The following is a 15,571-nucleotide window of genomic DNA, read 5'->3' on the forward strand; positions in this document are numbered from 1 at the left end:
GGAATAACCCCACTCCTGCTCTTTCTGGGTGCCCTCTCCCGTCTGCCACCACAAGCACCAAGTAGCCCCTCGCAGCTTCCACAGCCCCTGTATCTCCCTCTACCACCATCTAATCATCCTGGATCATGACCATCGGTACCAGCCTCCCTCATCAGACGAGGGGCCTGCTGAGAGCAGGGTTCAGGACTAACTCAGTTCTAGGTGCCCAGCAGGCCCCAGGAAATGGATGAATGAGTGAATGAATGAATGAATGAATGGGTGGACGGATAAGACGCTATTCACCACCTGCGAAACCCCTCCTCCTCCTTCAAGAGCTCCTTGTCTAGGGACTCTTCTCCAAGTCCTTCGCTCTCGTCTACACTCTGTCTGGCCTCTCCTGGTCCCAGGCATCTCTGCTGTCACAGCTCTGGTCAGCAGACCTAGACAGATCCGAGTCCACTCTCTCTCCCTCACCAACCCAGGAGCTCTGGGAGGGCAAAGCTCGGCATGACTCCTCTCTGGGTCCCAGCATCACCCAGCACATGAGCTGAGCGTTCACCTATTGATTCATCCGGGTTTACTAAGCACCCACTCTGTGCCAGGCGTTACAGCGGGAACCAATGAAGCAGCCGGAAAGACAGTCAACAAAAATCTCCACCCCTCCCCCGCCTCCACCCCCATGAAACCTACACTCTGGTAGAAGAGATGGGCAAGAAAATAGATAATTTCAGAGAGCGATAAAAGCCTATATATGAAAGAGAGAGGAGGAAGGGGAGTAGAGAGTCAAGATTCAGAGAGGTGACCTCAGCCCTGGTGGCCGGCGAGGCAACATTTAACTGAGCCCTGGAAGACGGGGCGGAGGCAGCCATGGGGAGTGTCTCTGGCAGAGGGAACAGCAAGTGTAAAGGCCCTGAGGCAGGAAGGGGGAGAATACCGGAAAGAGTGGCAGGGGACTGAAGCTAGATCAGAAAGTCTCTTCTGTGGTCTTCCCTGGTGTCGCAGTGCTTAAGAATCTGCCTGCCAATGCAGGGGACACGGGTTCCAGCCCTGGTCCGGGAAGATCCCACATGCTGTGGAGCAACTAAGCCCGTAGGCCACAACTACTGAGCCCACACGCCACAACTACACGTGGCTAGAGCCCGTGCTCCGCAACAAGAGAAGCCACCGCAATGAGAAGCCTGTGCACCGCAATGAAGAGTAGCCCCTGCCTGCCTCAACTAGAGAAAGCCCGCACGCACAGCAACGAAGACCCAACGCAGCCCCAAAAATTAATTAATTAATTTAATAATTTTAAATAAAGAAAGGCTCTTCTAGGTCACGGTGAGGGGGGAGCAGGACAGCGGTGTGATCTGGGTCACACAGATAAAAGATTGCTCTGGAGCGAGGGTTCGCAACTGGGGAAGTTTCTGTCCCCACCCAGAGGACATCTGGCAATGTCTAGAGACATTTTTGATTGTCACAAATGGTGGGGGGATGCTGCTGGCATCTGGTGGGCTAGTAGAGGCCAGGGATGCCCCTGAATATCTTACGGTTTACAAGATGGCCACACCCACACCCCATAAAACCAAGGATGTCAAGTACTGAGGTTGCTAAACTGCTCTACAGGCAATGTGGTATGTTCTTCAGCAATGCAGGGTGACCCAGTGGGGAAGAATGCCTTGGTCTCTTTGTTTCTCCCTCCCTCCCTCCCTCCCCTTCTTCCCTCTCCCCCACTCCCACCTCTCTCTCTTTCCCCAAAGAAACTTCTTGGCCTTGAGACCTGGGTCGCTGTCAGCACTGGTCCCTAAGGAGGACTGGGGAGTGTTCTCATTTCCTGCTCTTGCAAAGACTCACTGATGACAAGGACTGATTCATGGACCGAAGGCTTCCCTCTGGCTGTAGCATGAAGAACAAATCCTGGGTTTTTTTCCCCTTTCCTTTCTGTGTTTCAAGGGCTCCCAGCTAATGGATGACGAATCCTGTTTTGAATTTACACTTGGAAAGAAGTGGAAAGTGGGGATCTTGCGGAAAGATGGTAGAGAATGAAATGGGATCAGGGGAAGTTCTGCTCCCCAGGTTCATCCCAGGGGACACCTGTCGGCTGGAAGCAAATGGGTCCCATGAACAGAAGTGGGTAGGATTTGCACTGGTCCATGCTGGTCCCCCTGATCATTCTGAAGCCAAAGGTGAAGAATATGAATAGAAGCATCAATGAGCTTATCGAAAGGCGCTGAAAAGTTACATACAGGCTGATGTCCTTGTCACTAAACTGGCGCGTATACTTTTAGATGAACTACAAAACGATCTCGTTACAGAAGCAGGCTCAGGACCAAGTCTCAAATGTGGGGCCAGACAGAATGTGATCAGGGATAGACAATCCTCCAACTTAAGGAAACAAGAGCATTACGGAAACAAGAAGCCAATCTCGGTAGCAGATTCTGTTGTGGGACAGGCATCAGGTAGAATTTCTCCCAGCCTTTCAGCTGGAAAGGCAGCTTTCAGAGGAGCGCTGTTTCAGAGAATACCATCCAGGCTTTTGAGTGGCACATCTAGAATCAGACACCCATCCTTTAGGCAAAACGAGAACTAGACCCCACGTGTATGGTGGAAATGCACCCTGCTCACACACACACACACACACAAGGTAATCAATAGTCAAAAACATCTCAGGGTGGCTTCCCTGGTGGCGCAGTGGTTGAGAATCTGCCTGCCGATGCAGGGGACACGGGTTCGAGCCCTGGTCTGGGAAGATCCCACATGCCGCGGAGCCACTGGGCCCGTGAGTCACAACTACTGAGCCTGTGCATCGGGAGACTGTGCTCTGCAACAGGAGAGGCCGCGACAGTGAGAGGCCCGCGCACCGCGATGAAGAGCGGTCCCTGCTCGCCGCAACCAGAGAAAGCCCTCGCACAGAAACGAAGACCCAATGCAGCCAAATAAATAAATAAAATGAATTTAAAAACAAACCAAAAAAAAATCTCAGGAACTTCAGCCGGATTTGGTGCTGTCCTTCAGAGACCAAGGCCAGTCTTTGAAATACCCTGGGAGAGTCAGCCCAGCAGCCATTTATGGACGCGTTTGCTGGGATGAAAAGAGCAGGACTCATGACATTCCCCATGTCCCAGCTGGGGATGCTGCGGGTGTGGCCCACGCCTGAATCACGCCACACGGGCCAGCGGCCAGCTGCTCTGTGAACAGGGGGTGCCGACAAAGCCTCGAAGGCGATATCTCCCGCTCCGAGGCAGGGGGTCAGTGAGCTCGGAGGAGTGAAGCGTCTCAGGTGGGGCGTGTCCTCTCAGGAGCCTGATTCTTCACGCAGGAGCTGGATGCATCCGTGGTTTCCGGGGAGCCACCAACAGAGCAAGTGTGTTAGTTACACATCACGCTGGTTACAGAGTTCAGACACCCAGACTCGCCTTCCCAGATGTCCTCCTCACGCTGGGATGGGAAAGCCCACTGCTATTGGAAGTGTGGTTTGTCTCTTGGAAAACCCAGTAAAAATGACCCCTCAGATTCCACAGGGTACGTGAGAGGCACTTCTAGAGCCTGAGAGTTATGTAGATTTCAAAGGATTGTTTTTTTACTCCTGGTTTTTATAATTAATCTCTATTGTATCCATAGGGATTATGATTTAGTGCTACACAGTGCTACGGTATTTGGGGTTCTTGATGATGAAAGTTTAATTATAAATAATCATTAAAAAAAAAAAGAATTTGCTAATCCCAAACTCTAGTCCTCAGTATGTCTGTGAGTCCGCTTCTGTTTTGTAGATAGGTTTGTGTCATATTTTAGATTCCACATATAAGTGATATCATATGGTATTAGCGGATATAAGCTATCATATATAGGATGCATAAACAACAAGGTCCTACTGTATAGCACAGGGAACTATATTCAATATCCTGTGATAAACCATAATGGAAAAGAATACATAAAAAAAGAATGTCTAGGGCTTCCCTGGTGGCGCAGTGGTTGAGAGTCCGCCTGCCGATGCAGGGGACACGGGTTCGTGCCCCGGTCTGGGAAGATCCCACATGCCACGGAGCAGCTGGGCCCGTGAGCCATGGCCGCTGAGCCTGCGCGTCCGGAGCCTGTGCTCCGCAATGTGAGAGAGCACAGCAGTGAGAGGCCCGCGTACCGCAAAAAAAAAAAAAGAATGTCTATACGTGTATAACTGAGTCACTATGCTGTGCAGCAGAGATTGACACAACCCTGTACATCAACTATACTTCAATTTAAAAAATTAAAAAAAAAAGAATTTGGCAGTATTATCATGTGACTATAGTTGTGGAAGCACAAAGGTGTGTTCTTATTACTTCCTCAAAAAACAGAAAAGATTCCATCTCACTACCATTGAAAGGTAAACCAGGTATGATAAAATCAATTTTATGTTTTGTTTCTCAAAGTTATGTAAGATTTCAGGAAAAAATTCTGATGTCTTAAACTAGCAGCAATGTTCGTGCATGCTACATGATTCAAATTAGTAGCGTGTACACCCACATTTTCCAGCTGACGCGGTACTGTTTGGTCTAATAATAATCTTATACTTTCATTTGTAGGCAAGAGGGAAGGTGTGGAAAGCAAACCATTGAGAAGCCCCTCTTTCCAAAGAAAATCTCACATTAGAAACATGTCTTCTTTAAGAATGAAAGCCAGGGCTTCCCTGGTGGCGCAGCGGTTGAGAGTCCGCCTGCCGATGCAGGGGACACGGGTTCGTGCCCCAGTCCGGGAAGATCCCACATGCCGCGGAGCGGCTGGGCCCGTGAGCCATGGCCGCTGAGCCTGCGCGTCCGGAGCCTGTGCTCCGCAACGGGAGAGGCCACAGCAGGAGGCCAGCGTACCGCAAAAAAAAAAAAAAAAAAATGAAAGCCATTTTTTTCAGTCAAGAAAATATCTTTCTGCCTGCATCTGTTAGGTTCAGATATACATGCCCAGATCAGAGTGTGCTTTTTGCCCTAAGGCAATCCCTAAACTCCCTGACCTCCAAGGAGGTAAGAAATGTCTTTGGGGATATGGAAGCTGTTTCATCTAACAAAGTAGAGATCTTCCAAGTGGGGTATATACACAGAACTCCCTGAGGCGGTGGCGTGTACTTCAAGTCTACTCATTTTGATGAAGGTGAAGCTTGGCTCACGTTGGGATGTTCTGTATTTAGAACAACCAAAAGCATTATAATTAGTGAAGCTGACTTTTTTAAAAATTTAACTGGAATGTTTTCAGGGACAAATTTTTCAAGCTACACTGAATACAATATCCAGGTAAACTGGTTAGAACTGGTGCACACTATTCTCTAAGATAATTAAAACCTATCTGAGTCATGTCACGAAATATTTATTCCATGAACAGCCTACCCTCATCTCGTGTCACCTTATAAAACGTGTGGTTTCTACCTGTAACAATAACAAAAACTTGTTAATGTTGGAAAATTTCAGGTATCAACTGAAAATGAGTTAGGTGGTGGTACAAAGCTTTTCAAAATGGTTTTGGGGTCTCCCAAGCACAAGTGTTTTAAGATGACTATGATATATGCCACACACACACACTCATTCAGACTTCTTCCATCTTAGCTAGTTTCAAGACTTATGAAAAATTGTTTTAGCCATTTCCTAAATCGTAAAACAGAGGCTAACGGGAAAATTCATTTACTGCATCATAAGTACACATATTAAGCTTCTTGGTTAAGGTCCCTTGTCTTGGGGAGTAGAGCAGAGTGACTTTGCTATTTGCTAAGACTTACTTGTAGTCCAGAACAGGGCTATCCAACACAATAACAGGTCACAGATGTAATTTAAAATTTCCTACTAGCCACATTTGTCGAGTAAAAATAAACAAGTACAATTCCTTTTTAATATTACACTTAACCCACTGTATCAAAAATATTACCATTTCAACATGCAACCAAGATAAAATATTTTAGTGAGGTATTCCACATTTTTTTTTTCACATAAAGTCTTCTCATCTGGTAAGTATTTACATTTTCAGCACAGCTCGATTCAGACTATTCACAGTTCAAATACTCATTAGCCACATGTGGCCAATGGGTACCATTCTGAACAGCCACCCCTCAGACGTCTGTACATAGTTCTTGTGCGCCTGGCAAAAACCTATATGCTCACATCATTCGGTCCCATTTCTGTCCATGAGTTCAAGCTGGTTAGTGGTCTTGTTCAAATTTTCCACAGCTTCATTGTTTGTCCTCTACCTGATTAATTACCGAGAGAGAGAGGTAATAAAATGTCACAGTGCTTCTGGAATGTGTCAATTTCTTCCTGTAGTCCTGTTAACTTTAGTTTTATTTCTTCCGGGACTATGCTGTTATGTGCATTCCAGTTTAGAACTGTTTCATCATCCTGTTTGTTCCTTTTTCATCTGTGATGACATTTTATTACTGATAGTGCTTTCTGACTCAAAATCTCTTTTGGTTGGTGGTTAATGTGGCTAAAAGATTTCTCTGAGTTCTTTGTCTGGGATATCTTTTCCCACCCTTTTACTTTCACTTTCTGAGCCGATTCATTACATGCGGATCTCGTGTATATAGCATATAACATTTTTTTCTTCTTAATTCTCTTGGTGCTAGAGAAAATTCTGCTTGTTCCTATTTTTTTCTACAGCAAAACATATTTTAAAACATATTTCTTAACGATTTCCCTCAACCTAAACCAACGTAAGGTAAGCTTTTAGGTTTTATTGACTATACATTCCACAGTGGGAGTCCTGACATGAATCAAACACTTCCCTGGTGCTGGTCCGTTTCATCCTCAAAGCCACCCTTTGATTTCACAGAAAAGGATACTGAGGCTCAAAGTCACTCAGGTGTGAGAAAAGAGCATGAATCTGAGTCCGGGCTCATGTGTGTGACTCCGAGGGGTCCCTGCTTAACTGAGGGTGCGTCTTAGGGGGACACGGGTGGTAGAGTTCATGGAAGGCTTCCCCAAAGAGGTAATATCTGGTTAGGTCCTGAAGGATGAGTAGGCATTCAAGCCCCATTCAAAGTGGGCGAAGGGTATTCTGGGCAGAGAGATGGAGGCAACAGAGAGCTTGGTGTATTTAAGTAGTGACGGTAATGGTAGCTAATATCTGCAGAGTGCTTACTGTGGCCCAAACACTGTTCTAAGCACTCAACGTGTACCTCTTCCCAACCTCAGCACTACTGACATTCTGAGCAGGTTAGCTCTCTGCTGGGGAGGCTGTCCCGCGTGTTAGAGATCTACTAACATGGCTGGCCTCTACCTATTGGATGCCAGTCCCCCTCAACCCAGTTGTGACAACTAAAACTGCCTGCCAAATGTCCCCTGGGGGACAAAAATCATCCAGGTTGAGAACCACTGCTCTACTCCTGGACTGCACTATTTCATCTCTATCTTACAGGTGAGGAAACGTAACTTGTCCACATTTACACAACTAGATTGGTCATCCGAGGATCTGAACCTCCATCCTTAACCACCACATCCGACAGCAGCAGTCTCCTGCCCGAGCTGAGTGTTCACTGGGGCGCAGATAACAGGAGGATAACAAGAAAGGAGAGGTAGGCTAGGAGCAGCTCAGGAAGGGCCTTGAATACCTGGCCTGCTCTGTTCCAGGCTTTCTGCCCAGTGATGCTAGGGACCCAGATGCAAATCCAACCAAACCCTTCTCAGAAAGCACCCAACCCGGGACTTCCCTGGTGGCGCAGTGGTTAAGAATCCGCCTGCCAACGCAGGGGAAACGTGTTTGAGTCCTGGTCCGGGAAGATCCCACACGCCGCGGAGCAACTAAGCCCGTGCGCCACAACTACTGAGCCTGCGCTCTAGAGACCGCGAGCCACAACTACTGAAGCCCACGCGCCTATAGCCTGTGCTCCGCAGCAAGAGAAGCCACTGCAATGAGAAGCCCGTGCACCGCAACCAAGAGTAGCCCCTGCTCATCGCAACTAGGGAAAGCCCACGCGCAGCAACGAAGACCCAACGCGGCCAAAAGTAAATTAATTAATAAATTTTTAAAAAAAAGAAAGAAAAAGCACCCAACCCAAAGAGATGCTGAAACAGAGGCAGCCACAACCCAAGGTGACAGCGCCTCTGACAAAGTAGGGGACCAGGGGCGTGGGAGCCCAGAGGTGGCTTGTTAACCCAAGGCAGGGGAGAAGGGATCCTGTGGACTTCCTGGGGGAAGTACCTCCAAGTGGCTACCTGGAGGAGAAACAGGAATCAGTGTGGTGGGGGAGGAGGAGTGAGGGTTGGAAGGTCTTCAGGAAGGGGAGGGAGCATGTGCAAACACCTGGCAGAAAAAGTTATTTCTCCAGCAAAGGTGGGGACCTGCCAGAGGTGCAGGGGTGAGAGATGAGGCTGCAAAGTCATCAGGGGCCAGGTCACAAACACCAGGCTGAGGGACTCAATCTTCACCCTCTCATTGACAAGCAGTCGACACCAACTCAGTCTCTCCCCTTAGAAACTAAGTTAACATGTTACAACTGCTGCCCCAGGGGAGTGACATAAGGAACCAGAACACTGCCCTCCACTCTTTTCACAGCTCTTGCTAAACCCCAAGCCCTGTCTTGAATGCTTTACATATATGAAATCATCTAGTTCCTCCAACAGCTGCTGTTATTATCCCCTGAAGAGAGGAAGCCCAGAAAGGTTAAGACACCTACTCAAGGTCACACAACTAAGCAAGTGGCACACGGAGTGACGCGGGCAGGCTGGCTTTCACATCCTCTTTTTTTTCCACTGAAGCCCAGTTTAAGACGAACCTTTTTTTTTTTTTTTTTTTTTTTAAACTAACTTCTCACTCAATACGTGAGTGGTGTGGAGATCCGCTTAAATACTTAAATAAAGAAACTTTCATAGCGAGGGACTAAAACCAACACAGCAACACCTGAATGTATACTAATCTGGGGATAGAAAACCAGGCACAGCAGAATGCCACTTAAGCCAGGGCCCCTCAGCCTCGGCACGACTGCTATTCGGGGCCCAGTGATTCTTCGCTGTGGGAGGCCATCCTGTGCAGAGTATGCTTACCAGCATCCCTGGCCTCTGCCTGCCTGATACCAGTCACACCCTTCCCCTTGCACCCCCGTCGTGACAATCAAAAATGTCTCCAGACATTGCCAAATGTTCTCTTGGGGATAAACTCACACCCAACTGAGAACTGCCTTAGCTTATCTGTAGGTTGCCTGAGATTTTGAAATTCCCAACTCACGTCTTGCTTTAAAAGAAAACTTAGGCCTAGCCCCCCCAGAAAAGGCAGCCATGCCTGGTTATGAGACTTTTAATGGACGAAAATTATAAAAGTTTATGGCTTGGTCAATAAACACTTGGTTGTTAACTCATTTATTTTCACACACTCTCTGTGAGGCAGGTACTATGATTATCACCCCCATTTTACAGACGAGGAACTTGAGATGGTGCAAGGGAAGTGCAGAGCACCGGTGTCTGGCACGTGCTAACTCCTTATTAAGTGCCCCCCACCCCCCATGCCCTGGTTAGCAGCACCTGTGATCTCTGGCCTCCTGCAGCCCCTGACATCTGGAACCTCCACATCGAACTGTGCCATCCTTATCTCCCCAACCAGACCTGGTACACCTGTGTCCCAGAGAATAGGACCTGGCACACAGAAAGCCTCAGGAAATGATTAACAAATGAGTGAATCCGATGACCAGGCTTCAACCAATAGGTCCAGACACCCAAATGTCCCCCATCACTACTCTCTCACGAGCTTCACAAGAGTAGAGACAAAAGGATCTCAGAATATAACATGCAGGAAAGGCGGCAATTAGGGGGCTGAGGGCTTGGACCTGGGGATCAGGGCTCCGGTAGACTCTTGGGAAGGTGCTCCGTTTTTTGGTTTGGGGGGACTTGTTCCCCGGGGAACCCTCCGTCTTACGGGTCTCACCTGCCCTCCATCCCGAGCTCTGCCTTCAACTCCACCAGGCAGGAGGCGTGAGCACGGGCTCCTGACCCAGGTGCGCGCATGTCTGCTCACCGCGTTTATGCCCCGAACCCGCGTAGAGAACCGCAAACCACTACTTTTCGGCTCCGCGCAAGCATAACGCCCCCAGCCCGCACGACGGCGGTCCTCAGCCGGGGCGCACACCCGCTCTCACGTCAGTGGGGGCGCGCGCAAGAACCCAAACTGTATCCCCGATCCTTGGAACCGGTCCACCGCACTCGCTACTCTCCCTTTCGCACCCCTATCCCCTTTGTACCCCGCCCTGACGCCTCTCCACCCCCACCACAAACTCTACCATGCTCCCACAAGAGCAGAAAATCTAAAAAACATACATCTGTGGAATAAACCACAGCGCGCCGCGCATGTCAGCACCCAAATCACACGCCTCACCAGCTCCTGCGCAGGCGCACTCGGAAATCGAACCGCACTGGCATGGAGCACTCTGGGAACCGTAGGCGGGAACGAAAGACACCACCGCGAGGATCGCCGGGAGTTGTAGGCCCAGCTTGTCCGAGAGCCATAAGCGCTCCAGGCCGAACCGCCGCACGGGCACCTGGGAGTCATTCGCGGGTTGACCCAAAGCTTTCTGGGAGTCGTAGTTATCTTACCTGCTTCCGCGTTTTCTCTGAGCCTGGACCGTCCGGCGCGGGTTCTACTCAGGTGAGTGCCTCCTCCCGCGGCGGGTCGATCTCGGCCCTTGGTCGTGCTGCCGTGGAGGAGTTGATGGTCTCCATATTTCTCTCCCACGCATTCGGTAGGCATCCCTCGGGAGATGGCACTCCCCTCCGTGATCCCCCCAAAGCCGGTCTACCGCCGGCCCTCCACGCGGGAGTGCCCTAAGCCTCTGGTGTCCCTGCTGACCCGCTTTGGACTCTGCCGGCCGGGTCTGACTCCTTGTTCCCACCGCCCAAGCTGGGTGCGGTAGGAGCGCATCCTCTTCTGTCCTGATTACAGCCTTAGAGTGGTCAGGGCTGGCCTTCGGTGAGGGTCAGACGGCCGTGGAAGCCCAGAGGAGGCGCCCGACCCAGGCCAGAGTTCTGGAAAGACTTGCAGAGCAAAGGACCTCAAATCTGGCCATGCCCAAAAGAAATTCCAGATTCTTTGCCATAAGCTTACTCCTCTTACAATATTTCCCCAGTCTTCCCTAACCCCCACCACCTCTTTATTAAATGGTCCCACTACCCTTACAAGTGCTCAAGTCAAAACAAAAGTTGGAGTTGTCATGAGTCCTCTGTTTCATCCACTGCCGTCCCCCAAGACTTGGTAGAGTCCCATCTACTCTGTCTCCGGAAGCGATCCAAAATCTGACCACTTCTCTCCAACTCCACTCTGCTCCGAGCTACCACTGCCGCTTACCTGGATCACTGCAGGAGCCTCCTCACTGGTCTGCCCACGTCTGTCCTTGCCACTCTCCACCCCTCTATGCACACGCAGCCCAAGGGATCCTGTTAAAATAGAAATTAGATCCTGTGACTATACAGCTTAAAACCATCCAGCGGTTCCTGTTTCACTCAGAATAAAGTCCAAGCTCCTCACCCTGCCAATCTCCAAGCCCCCGACCCTCTCCAGTCTTGAACCACCCACACACCTTCCACCCAAAAGAACACAGACAGGACCTGCCCTTTCAGGTCCTTTGCATTTGGTATTAACTCTATCCGGAAAATTCTTACCACCTTGATCTAATGCCTAACTCCTTCTCTTCCTTCTGGTCTGAGCTCAGAGGGTAACCTATTTATATCTGAAAACTATTTTGGGTCGGCCCCTCCACTAGAACTCAGTGCCTGCAACCCTTCCTGTTTTACTCCCTGCTGTGTCCCCAGTGCCTAACCAATGTTGGGCACTTTGGAGGCACTGAGTGGATATTTGTTGAACAAATGAATGAAAGCTTAAACTGAGACTTGAAAGTGCCAGGCCTGCACAGCGCTGAGAGAAGACTGTTCCAGACAATGGGTTTACTCTGGGCACTATTTAGGCATTCTGCCGGGAGGCAACGACCCCTTAATCTGGAATCCACGTGTAACCCGCCTCCCCTCTCCACCCATCCAGGAGAAGCCGACCCTCCCGCCTCGCCAGGACCCCGCGATGCCCGCCCCGCAGTGCGCCTCCTGCCACAAGGCGCGAGCCGCCCTCCGCCGTCCGCGCTCGGGCCAGGCGCTGTGCACCACCTGCTTCTGCGCCGCCTTCGAGGCCGAGGTGCTGCACACGGTGGTCGCGGGCCGCCTGCTGCCGCCCGGCGCCGTGGTGGCCGTGGGCGCCTCGGGCGGCAAGGACTCCACTGTGCTGGCGCACGTGCTGCGCGAGCTGGCCCCGCGCCTGGGCATCTCGCTGCACCTCGTGGCCGTGGACGAGGGCATCGGCGGCTACCGGGACGCGGCGCTGGCGGCCGTGCGGCGGCAAGCAGCACGCTGGGAGCTCCCGCTCACCGTCGTGGCCTACGCAGAGCTCTTCGGGGGCTGGACGATGGACGCCGTGGCCCGCAGCACGGCCGGCTCCGGCCGCAGCCGCTCCTGTTGCACCTTCTGCGGGGTGCTGCGACGCCGGGCGCTGGAGGAAGGGGCGCGCCGCGTGGGAGCCACGCACGTCGTGACGGGTGAGCGCAGGCGCGGCACAGAGGGGCGCGGTGGGAGGAACGGGCGCATGCGCGGGCGAGGGGCAGACACTGTTATCCCACTGAGGCGCATGCCCCAGAGGTCGTAAAGGAGACTGCGTATATCCTAATTGGAGACGCTAAAAAAGGAGGAGGGGCTGTGCATGCACACTGAAGGTTCATAGTATGTGCATGTCCTTAGATAGGGCATGGTAAGCTTTTGAGTCACTGCCATCATCTTTGTACACACACGCTGGCAAATAGAGGGGTGGTAGGGTACTCTCTAGGGGCTAGAGCTGTGGTTCTCTGCGCTTTTTTTTTTTATGACATTGTGTCCCTTGTCACAAAAGGAGGGGTATGAAGGGGCATCTCCCATCAGAAGCATCTAGTCTGAACGCACCTGTGTCCTTTTCTCTATTCGCTTCTCCTCTTTGATAACACTTTCTCTGTACCAATCATTACTTAAACAAATAATTGTTGACCATTTATTGTGTGCCAGATGCAAGCTATATAGCCTAGAACAAACTACCTAACCTTGGTTTCCTCTTTTATATAATGGGGATATTAATACTATCTAGGTCCTAGAGTTACTGGGAATTAGATGAATTATGGGAATTATGTATGACGCACTTAGACAAGACACTGAGAAACGGTAAACATATAAATGTTTGCCGTTATGATGATACACAAGACAGTCTCTGCTCCTGTTCGTTTCTCACATATGTAATTATAACCTGATTATAATTATTTCCTGTGCCACTGAGGAAAGTGACACAGGAGGACCTAGTGAAGGGAGAAACATGGGGATTAAAGAAGTGTTTCCTGAGTGAGCGGAGACCTGAAGCCGAGTGGGTAACTAGGTGAAGGACAAAACGGGGGTGGGAGAGGTTCTGAGAAGAGGAAACAGCTTATGCAAAGGCCCTGAGGAGGGAAAGTATGGCCGACTTGAGAAGCCGTAAGACCGGTGTTTTACTATAGACTCAAGTATAAGATGACAAGTTGCAGAATAAGCAGAGATTCAGCTTCAAATTTATGGTGACTGTTGTGTAACTATGCACTTACTTTCTCCCTGGTCCTTCTAAATACCATAATCTGCATTCCCAGAGGCACTTGTGTCAACAGCCCACTTGAGCATCTCCATCAAATGCCATTTTGATGTCTGTGCGGTCTGAAGTACACTTCACTAGACGGAAATTGTATCTGTAGCGTAAAGCAGTGTTACTCACAACCTGAAAGGGCACCGAGCACAGAGCCTGGTTTGCAATAAGAGGGGGGCAAATGAGGGCATCCCAAGTTGCTCCACGGGAGCCTGGTGTGTTCCCCTCTCCTTTCTCGCGGGGTTCACCCGCAGCCTCCCCCTGGCCGCCCCACGGTACCACGGGGTCTCCTCCCGCGGACCCGCAGGCCCCCGCGCCCCCTCCTCACCGGCTCGCGTCTCTCCCCCAGGACACAACGCCGACGACATGGCGGAGACGGTGCTCATGAACTTCCTGCGGGGCGACGCGGGCCGGCTGGCGCGCGGCGGGGGCCTGGGCTCTCCGGGCGAGGGGGGCGCCCTGCCGCGCTGCCGCCCGCTGCAGCTGGCCTCGCAGAAGGAGGTGGTGCTGTACGCGCACTTCCGCCGCCTGGACTACTTCTCCGAGGAGTGCGTGTACGCGCCCGAGGCCTTCCGCGGCCACGCGCGCGACCTGCTCAAGCTGCTGGAGGCGGCGCGGCCGTCGGCGGTGCTGGACCTCGTGCACTCGGCCGAGCGCCTGGCGCTGGCCCCGGCCGCGCGGCCCCCGCCCCCCGGCGCCTGCTCCCGCTGCGGGGCGCTGGCCAGCCGCGCGCTCTGCCAGGCCTGCGCCCTCCTGGAAGGCCTGAACCGCGGCCGGCCCCGCCTGGCCATCGGCAAGGGCCGCCGGGAGCTGGACGAGGAGGGGTCGCCGCGGGAGCCACAGCCGTCCGGACCCCCGACTTCGGAGCCCATCCCCGGCTTCTAGAGACTCCAGTTCTCCGCTGGGATCCGACGACGTGGGAGTGCGGGGCCGCCTGTAAATGACACTGTGAAGGAACCCGAGTTACCTTAGCCCGGGCTTCGGTGTGAGGTTGGGAAGGGGTCGGAACCCCTTACCTGTGGTCCTGCAGAAGCTGGGGCTCTGGGCTCCTGGGGCTGCGGAGGACTCCTCGGTGTCTGGGGGACCCCTGGGCCTCAGAGAGGAGAGAACTGTACAACTTTGCATTCCTGAGCGAGTGGGAATTAGGGGGCCGCTTGCCTGTACCTCTGTGGGGCTCTGGGCGTGCTCAGATAGTTCTAACCCTTCTTGAGCGCCTACTGTGTGCCTCATGTTTCATGTTTGCCTGCAGTGGGATAAGCAAAACCATGTAACTTGATGGGCACGTCAGTTACAGCAATCGTGATGCTTCTGTGTGAGCGCTGTGTACAGACAGGGCAGGCCGTCTCATTTCATACCCAGCATGATCTCATTGGCTGTAGCCTTGTTACCGAGGCCAAGCTCGCTCTGCTCCCCGCACCACAGGCCAATAAATCGGAGAGGAAGTGTTGAGGCAAGGAATACACTTTATTCGGGGTTTGGTTGCCAGTTTCTTTTACAGCACAGAGAGGGCGAGAAGATGAGGAAGTAAAGTAAAAAGGCCATAAGTTTTGCAAATATCCCCTAGAATGGCCAGCCTCGGGGAAGGGATGTGTTAATTTCTTTTTTCTTGCAGCCATTCACAGGTGGACAGGGTGCGGATGTTTCCCTGAACAAAGGCACTTTGGTTTAACATTCGGGCAGAGGGGCAGGGTTCCCCGAGGCAGGCCATTATGTATAGACAGTATCCTTTCAGTGAACAAAAGGGGCGGAAAGCAAAGGTTAAAGTAAAAGAAACAGATCCCACACGTAGTCAGGATTGACTCTTCCCTGTTACAGCCTGAGGCCAACTAGCCTGAGGTCACCTTGCTGGAGCCCCAACTAGGGGCTTACACCCAGGGCTGCCTAGGGCTCCTCAAGACAGTGGATTTAGTCCTTACCCCCAGTCTCTGTGTGATGGGTGGGGAGCCGCTGGGGGAGCTCCCCAGACCTCAGATTCTAGAGGCAAAGCTGGGTGAGCCTGGGTTAG

General features: G+C 51.7%; 1 protein-coding gene across 1 annotated transcript; it reads left to right on the forward strand.

Moving 5' to 3' along the window:
- The first annotated feature begins 10,453 nt into the window (after positions 1–10,453).
- On the forward strand, positions 10,454–15,013 carry LOC113605640 (cytoplasmic tRNA 2-thiolation protein 1-like). Its single transcript, XM_027079132.1, has 3 exons — positions 10,454–10,542; positions 11,929–12,472; positions 13,916–15,013. Exons 2-3 carry the CDS (start codon positions 11,965–11,967, stop codon positions 14,449–14,451), a joined length of 1,044 nt encoding a protein of 347 aa, XP_026934933.1. The 5' UTR covers positions 10,454–10,542; positions 11,929–11,964; the 3' UTR covers positions 14,452–15,013.
- Positions 15,014–15,571: the final 558 nt, after the last annotated feature.

The sequence above is a fragment of the Aethalodelphis obliquidens genome, unplaced genomic scaffold, assembly GCF_003676395.1.
Source record: "Aethalodelphis obliquidens isolate GAN/ISIS:26980383/991018 unplaced genomic scaffold, ASM367639v1 scaffold43, whole genome shotgun sequence".
Taxonomy (NCBI): domain Eukaryota; kingdom Metazoa; phylum Chordata; class Mammalia; order Artiodactyla; family Delphinidae; genus Aethalodelphis; species Aethalodelphis obliquidens.

Excerpts from the sequence above, each read along its gene's own strand:
- LOC113605640 (XM_027079132.1), top strand. The coding sequence starts at position 11,965 with ATGCCCGCCCCGCAGTGCGCCTCCTGCCACAAGGCGCGAGCCGCCCTC. Across the intron at positions 12,473-13,915 it reads AGCCACGCACGTCGTGACGG|GACACAACGCCGACGACATG; the intron begins GTGAGCGCAGGC and ends TCTCTCCCCCAG.